Here is an 8,723-nt window from a genome sequence, read left to right as displayed (position 1 = left end):
TAATGACACATTATCAAAATTAGCCAGTTGCATGACTTAAACAAAAAACTTTAACAACAGAGCCTACAATGAATAATGTTTTCATTTGCGTTATAAATTGTATGTTATAGAGATTTAAAGAAAAGAGTAGGTTACAGCAGAGCCATAAAAATAATTTCAATTTACATAATTTTTTCCCAGTAAATTATTAATTACATTTTCCGTTTACGCATGTAGTAATACTTCTATGTGTGTACCTATCCTATCTGTACAAGGTGGTTGTATAAGATTGTCAAACATTTATGATATACTGTCTTTTGATTTACCCTCTCGATTGGACAAAAGAGCATTTGAATGGGGCTATTGGGTAGTGGTCAGGCCTATTGAAGAAGGTTAATTATGGGAAGATAAACAATTAAATTATGTGGTGTGTAGTTCAAAACAATGCTGATTTTTATTTAATACAGATTAGTCCTAATAATACAATAATATCACATTAATATAAATTATCCTCTGTAAAATGTTTCTGTTGTTGTATAAATCACATGCAGCAACCGCAGAGAAATTGCTTGCGACCTGTCGCATCGACACCAGCAGTACACATTTAGTATTGTATCCACACACTTTTATCTTCGTGTGCAGGTGCATCACTTGACCATTTTACCTGGCAGGATCCACATTCCCACTCCGTCGCTTCTTCATTAGAATTATTTATTGGTGCATCGTCATCGAAACTGCAATCTGAATAAGTGTCAAAATCTTTTCTTTTAATTTTGATAACTGTCTTTATAGCAGGCTTACACTGACTCTCTTTCTTGCACTGGTACTATAATACACTGGACAAGTAAGTTTAAAGATGTTGAGGTGGGACCATCTGATCTGTGTGACAAACAAAGAGTTGGACGTCCTGTGACAGCAACCACAGAGTTTCACAAGCAAAATGTTGACAGATTGATTCAGACAGAAATTGCACGCACAATCGGCATTTCACAAGAACGTGTGGATCACATTATTGCTTTGCTTGGCTGTAGGAAGATCCGTGCACAATGAGATGCTGACTCCTCAAACGAAAGTGCACAGACTTCAAATTTGCCAGGAACTACTCTCGCGTTACGAGAATGAAGGCGATGGCTTTTTCCATTCAATTGTGACAGGAGACGAAACGTGGGTACACCATTACGACACAGAGACTAAACGTCAGTCTATGGAATATCGACACACAGACTCGTCCCAGAAAAAGAAATTCAAGACTTGGCCCTCAGCTGGAAAAATCATGGCCACAGTGTTCTGGGATGCTGATGGTGTTATCCATGTTGATTTCCTTGAACGTGGAACAACAATAAATTCAGAGCATTACATCACAACGCTGCGAGCTCTGAAATGATGGCTAGCAAGGGTCCAAAAGGAAAAGGGAAATGTTTTCCTACCATGTGACAATGCCAAACCACACATTTCACATGCCACCACAGCAGGACTTCAAAGACTGAATCTCACCACTGTGCAGCATCCTCCATACAGTCCAGCAATCCAGATTTAGCACCATCTGACTTCCATCTGTTCCCGATAATGAAAGACGATCTGCAAGGACATCATCATGCTTCTGATGAAGACACTGAGAGAACTGTGAGACTGTGGTTGCAGAAACAGAGTGCCGACTTCTTTCATGACAGCTTCAGAAAACTTTTTCATCTTTGGCAGAAATGTATCCAATTGGCTGGTGATTATGTGGAAAAGTAATATTGGTAATTAAAGATCACATTCTAAGGATTATTTCTGCATTTAATTTATTACAATATTCCCATCCACACCCAATTAACAAAGGTGGAGGCATTCAACCCCTGTCAATTCCATATTAGGGTAAATAAATTATTATCGGAAGTTCCCTCCTCATGCAGTTTCCATCAGTAAATCACTGCTTAAGCTGTTACAAAAGGACACTAAATGCAACTGAATCAGGGGATGCCAATACACATTTAACAAATTGCAACAACATTTGCTTGCTGCCAAATGTCATACAATCCAAGCAAAATACTCACGATTGGTACAGATGCTTCTGACTCTGGCATAGGTGCCACTCTGTCACATTGACATGATTTTAAATGACCAACTGCATTTACTTCAAATACTCTTACAGTTGCACAAAGAAATTACATACAAATCAAGGGGGCAGTTCTTGCAATTATATTTGCAATCAAGACATTTAATGACTACATTTACAGATATAAATTCAGCTTCCTCACAGACCACAAATCTTTAGTGGCTACATTTGGACTGAACAATACAGTTCCTACATTGACAGCTCAATGATTGCAGCACTGGGGGGGCTGCTTCTGTTGAATTATGACTGAAATTATATTCCTGTTCACAGAACAACATGCGAACACACATTTGCTTTCAAGTTTGTCAAAAGGGCAAGATAAGAAGTTTGACTCATAGGTGATGTTTGTTTTTCTGTAAATGTCAGTAGCAAAGATACTGCAGAAGATTTCCCAGTAAATACAAGTTTAATTGCCTAACTTGTGTCTACAGATCCTGTTTTGCCTAGATCAAACAGCATAATAAAACAGAGTGGCCTACTGATAAGAAATTACTTAATCAACCAAAGATTAAATATTACTGGAATAAGAGGCATGCACTTATAGTGTACAAAGGTGTCATTCTGGTACATCCAGAATAAGGCAAGACATGAGTGGCTGCCCCTGCAGTTCTTAAATCTGATGTACTACAGTTGCTACATCAGTGACAGTGGGCATAGTTTGTACCAAACAAATTGCCAGAGAGCATTGCTACTGGAAAATTTTTAACAAAGACATTGAAACGATAGTGGCTAAATGCCACATGTCGAGAATATTACTCAGTTCGACCTCAACAATATTTTTCATGGCAATAAGCATCAGAACCCTGGTCGCATCTGTATACTGATTTTGCAGGACCATTTCTCGGAAGTTAAGGTCTCATCCACATCGACGCTTTTTCGAAATTTCCATTTGTGAGGCAGATGTCATCAATATCTTCCACCAAGACTTCTTCCTGAGGCCAATGGACTCGCTGAAAGATTCATACAAACTCTCAAGTCACACGTGACGAAGCAGGTTCAGTAGTTTATTAAAGACAATACTTTATTGATCTTGGTACAGAGCTAATCCACATGAAGCATAATCGCCAGGAGAGAAACTTCATGGAAGATGGCTTCAAACTTTGATGTCAGTTTTAAAGCAACTCCTGTACCCACAAGATGAATTTCAACAACAGTTGGAACCTTTTTTTTAAACTTAATGATCTCGTACTCATTTCAGTTTGCAAGTATGGGGAAAAGGCAATGTACCAGGCATAGCCATAGAGCAGCTTGGCAATTATATATTTAAAATTGAATGTTCACATGGAGTTACAATGCACCCTAAAAATCAAATCAGGCCACATTGCACTCCCATGCATATAGGCAGAAATCCTATCTTGTTTTCTTTTCCAGAATCAGAAGATCTACATGAAGCCAGCTGGCTGATGGACCTCTTGATGCATCCACACCTGCCAGTACTTCCAGCAACAGGCCCCAGCTGCACCCAGCCAATGAGAACCAGCAGAAGTGGACGTCATGTGTGACATCTCAGACCAGCCTATAAATGTTGAAATGGCCACACCCTCACCACAGTTTTCCGTGGGTTTCTCCATGGTGACAAAGACAAATGCCGGAGGGGGGGGGGGGGGGGGGGGCAACATATGTGCACCTATCAACACTGCCAGCTGATGAAGTAGGACATTAAAGAAGCAAGCTGATTTCATCAGCTTCCTCCCCCAGTGTTGTGCACAACAAATACCACAAGAGGCTGCCACCACGCAGGAACAACCATTCACCTGGTGCATCTCAGTTCTGAGCAGCAGGCTCCATATGGCACCCATAATCCGGACCTCTTTCTGCTTCCATGCCACATCCTCAAGCTCACCATACTTATCCACTTACAATGTGCCAAAGAAAACACTGTCAACTGTGGACAACACTGCTTCCACCTTGTAGTGGCAGACATGGAAATTCTTCTACTGATAGGCACAAAACACGATGTGCCACAGACAGCCACACAGTTCTGAACCAACAGTTAGATAGTTCACGTCAGTGCTTGCAGTTAGTTTAGTTTAATTCTCTGGAGACTACCTTCCACCTAAATGGTCATTAATTATGGAGTATCACGTCAACCAAGAATGTCTGCAATATTACTATCAGTCACAGTGGCAATATCATAGAATCACAGCAAAGTTATTTAGATATCATCATATTAAGTTCATGGCATCCAGTGCCACACATCAAATTGTACCAAAGTTAAGTACCATTTTTCTCATGTCTTGGTTTTTACTTTTGTCTCAACTCAATTTGTCTTGTACCATAATATGTTACTTGTACATTCAGCATTAGTGCAAAGTTCTTGTTAATGTTAACCATCATTTTAATATATTTTTATCACTTGCTATAGTGAAAATAAAATAACTGTTCTTTCAATGCAAGAATAAAAAAAAAAAAATTATGACACATTTAAGGTTTAAATAATAAATACAGAAATATTACTGATAACAAAAATGAAACATATTTAAAGTATCATTTCAAAATGGTACTCTATTGTTTAATTCCCCAAATATACAATTAGTAAATCCCAGTTGGATAAATTAATTAATTACGCTTATACATGGGTATAAAACTGATAAATTGTTTTACTTAGTGCTGGGCCTATCTTTCTACGTGTCTTTCCATATAAAATGTTACTCAGAAGGTCGTCTCCTCCTCCTTGTGCATATGCCTTCATTAATTCTGATGGAGATGGATAAATCTGCACTACTGCAAGTGCCTTGCTCACAGACATTCCATATAACTGCACAAGCTGTTTGATGAACATCTCCTTCACTGTGTATTGCTGAAAAGCAAATAAAAATAAAAAATTCCAATAGTTTCATATTCATAGCACTGTTTCACACAGTCTAATATTTCTACACAGAACAATAAACAAAGGTAATATGCACAACAGGAATGTGCCACAAATAAGGAGCATTTCATAACTCCCCCATGAAGTAAGAAAACTGCTGCGTGAAATTTATGCAGTTCACTTTTCCTGGTGTTGATGCCAAACAGTATCTTTTTGTGTGATTTTTTAGGTTTTTGGCAATTAACTCTCACTACTAATACGAAAGCAATGGTCAATAAAAAAGAAAGAAGGAAGAGTTGACTGCAAGGTCATATAGAGCTGGAGTACAAAGTTCGGGGCAGGGTTGTATTAGGAAGGAAATAGGTTACGCCCTTTACAAAGGAACTATTCTGGCATCTGCCTGGAGCAATTTAGGGAAAACATGGAAAACCTTAACCTAGATGGTCAGAAGAGGGCCTGAACCATCATCCTCCCGAATGCAAATCCTTTGTGCTAACCATTGCACTTCCTTGCTCCAATGGCCAACAAATTCACTGTTTGAACTACAACTGGTGCAATAATTTTGGCTCAATTATGTCAAGGCCATTACAGACAAGATGTCTTCAAATTTAGAGACAGATAGCATAATAATGGAAAAACATGGACCAGAGCACTGATCATTCATGTGAGGTTATTTCTTTTGTTATTTCAGTAAATGTAATTATATTGTGGTATAACAAGCAGTCTAATACAATTTTTGTGTTGTACGCCAAATATAAGTGACACAAAAAGGAAACCAGACAGAGTTCCAACAATGGACAGTTGGAGCAAAGTTCATTGTATCAAACATATCAGGGTATGATGGGATTGACAAACATAATTTACAGGGCGAAAGTTGCAAAATACAAAGAACTATAAGTGACTGTTATATCAAAAGCTGAAAGTTATATTAACTTTGAACTGTACAGCTTGTGCAATACAGGTGATGCCAGAATTTTATAGGACTTTTAAACAATCTGTTCTGCAATTACAGTCCAATAGGAACTGCACAAACTGAACACCAGCTGCCAGCTTGCAATTGCAACAAAACCTTAGCACAAGACAGACAACGGAAGTAAGGAGAAAGGTTAAGGTTTAGAATTCTTTTGATAACAAGGTCATTAGGAATGCAGCACGACCTCAGATTAGACATACGTGGGAAGAAAAGTGCCAGTTTACTTTTGAAAGGAATCATCTTGGCATTTGAATTACATTTAATAATTCAGAGAACCCACATAAAATCTCAGTGGTTACATGGGGAACTGAATCCCCAGCCTCTTGAATGCCAGTTCAATATCTCAACCTCTGTATCACCGTGCTCAGTAATGATCAGAATAATGACCAATGAATCATCCTTCACCCTTTTTGCAGCGACAAATCTGATTGACATATGGTGGTTACTGAAGGAAGCTGAAAGGTTGCATTGCCTACTTCTTATAGTTCAAATGTAGGCGAATCAGTGATAGTATGGGCTATATTTGCCTGGAGTTGCTTTAGTACCATTTTCATACATTGAAAACAAATTACAATCAAGGACTAGATCAAAATTTTAGGAAATCACGCATACCATTAGGATTGAAATGTTGTTCCCTAACATGGAAGTTATCTTCAAAGATGACAATGTCACAGTTACTACTGTTAGCTCCATTCAGAAATGGCTTGGCTAACATGTAGATGAACTACACTCACCACATGGTCCATCACCAGACTTGAACATTGTCATTAATATGTGGTTTTGTCATGGCAGAGAAACCTTGCCAGATTGCTTCCAGCAGTATCACTAAGTGTTCTATTTTGTAACAAACACCTAAAACAATTCAGCCATTCTAGAAATAAGAACTGAAATGTGACAGGCTGAAGACAGTCCACAAGCACAAAAACTGATGGCAACACATGTGAAGTCTCATAAAAAATAGTCCAAGTGGCAGTGGTTCTTATTTTGAGGCTGAAGGTGTGTGTTGATACTGTTGACATCTATGAAGATGTAGTCTACAGTACTCAATTAGAATACTACACTAAAACCAATTTTTCTAATGGCCAGTAGAACCCTAGCAGACCTACATTACAAAACTGAGTATGGGGGCCCAAAAATGCTAATTTATGTTACATAAGCTCTAAGTTTTAAGTTCAGAAAGTGTACCAATGACTGAAAATTTCTGATGGAACAAAGGAAAGCTTTTGTAGGCTACTCACATTTATTGCATACTGAGGACAACAGACATGTATGTGATTTACATGCATCAAATAAATAAATTTGGTATGACTCTAAGAGAAAAACAGTGGCTTGTAAGTACCTAAACATTGAGGTGGCCCACAAAAGTTTCATACTAACTGTCACGCTAATTTCAAGGCTCCAAGGTATCCAATTTTATTTAATTCAATTCAACAGATTCCTTGGCCATGGAACAAAATTCACAGAAAGCTAATAAGAAAATAAAAAAATTATCAAAAATATTTATAGTAGTATATACAATGAATAATACATTACAGTGACAAGCTGTAAGCTACTGTGAGGAAAGCTTCTACATATTAAATGTAGTGTACCACAAGTATGTTTTCCAACTGAGATTTGAGCTTTTCGAATTTATCACTCAAAATTTTCTGCTTTTCCAGAGAATATTTTGAAATACATGCATCTATTTTAAAAATTTGTTTGGTAATAACCTGATGCACTCGCTAGAAGAAGGCTGTATTACTGCAATGGATAATGATAGCTATCATTCAATGCACATCTCAAAGCTAATATCTTTGAAGTGGTGTAATGCGTAAATTGCAAACTGGCTGCATAAGATGCTCCATTTTCACTGGCTGGAATTAGAAACAAACTCTTGTTCAAGCACAATGGATTTGAAAGTAGGTATATGAATTAGATCATATTACAAAAGAAGTGGGAAGTGAAGTGCTGTGCCTTCTGCCTCATTATTGCCGACATAATACAATACTTATGTTTACAAGTTAGAATATGTGTTAGAAAAGTAATGGCCAGTAAACAATAAAAATTTATAATAATCAGAAAAAGATTTTATTGGTGGTTTTAGTTTCCTACAAACGTACTTCAATTTGCTACAAAATAGCCACCTTACTCAAAGCACTTTTAATAATATTTACACTAACTTATTGAATCTTTTTGTACTAACAATCCCTGCCTGGAACTGAACTACTTGACCATGGAGGCCTACATTTCTTCATTACCTCCAAACTGTTGTCTATTGAGCCATTGTATTCAAGTGGAAGAAGAGGTAAACGGTTGTTAGATGTGAAGTCATGACCATAGGGTGGGTTGTTGAAAAATTCCCCATTTGAAAAATCCTGTAGCATAAATGGTAACTGCTCCCACAATGCAAATAATACTTTTAGAAGACACTGGCTATCAGGAATCCCCACAGGGGAACTTTCACTATCTATTCAATTCAAAGGCAGTGTCCGAGGGACAAAATACTTCAGTCAAGATTTACTTAGTCAAGTAAATTTTCCCAACAGCCCCATGATATTTTGACAGGACACATGCAATGCTTAGTTGTCTGCGTTTTCTATAGCCACTGGATTACGTCCACTCCCAGAGACACTTAACTATCAGTTGCAACTGTAGCATGAATGCTACAAGACCAGAAGAAGAAGAGAATGTGAAAAAAAAATTACTACATTAAGAGCAACTGTACAAAAATGATTACTGTGAATTTTTAATATTGACAGTCTTCTTTTTTTGTGCCTTTGCCCCATATCGGGACACAGTCAGCATGGTTAATTAAATGGATGGCCGGATTCCATTCATGTGGCCACCACATTACTCCTTGGGGTGCTATATGTGTATGTCAACTG

The 8,723-nt window shown here is 37.7% G+C and overlaps 1 protein-coding gene across 4 annotated transcripts in view; it reads right to left on the bottom strand.

Annotated features, from left to right (window-relative positions):
- Positions 1-4,562: 4,562 nt before the first annotated feature.
- The window catches only part of LOC124555281 (crossover junction endonuclease MUS81), a 203,026-nt gene continuing 198,865 nt past the window's right edge, over positions 4,563-8,723 (bottom strand). For 3 of the 4 annotated variants that reach the window (XM_047129153.1, XM_047129156.1, XM_047129154.1), the window contains one exon: positions 4,563-4,877. In XM_047129153.1, coding sequence (XP_046985109.1) covers positions 4,647-4,877 — 231 coding nt within the window. In that variant the 3' untranslated portion in view covers positions 4,563-4,646. Of the gene's footprint in view, positions 4,878-7,568; positions 7,713-8,723 lie in introns of all 4 variants that reach the window. The other variant, XR_006968530.1, reaches the window with a different exon arrangement.

Source organism: Schistocerca americana, chromosome X (assembly GCF_021461395.2).
Source record: "Schistocerca americana isolate TAMUIC-IGC-003095 chromosome X, iqSchAmer2.1, whole genome shotgun sequence".
Lineage (NCBI taxonomy): Eukaryota > Metazoa > Arthropoda > Insecta > Orthoptera > Acrididae > Schistocerca > Schistocerca americana.
Note: the sequence above shows the minus strand (reverse complement) of the source record. Positions and strands in the feature narration are given on the sequence as shown.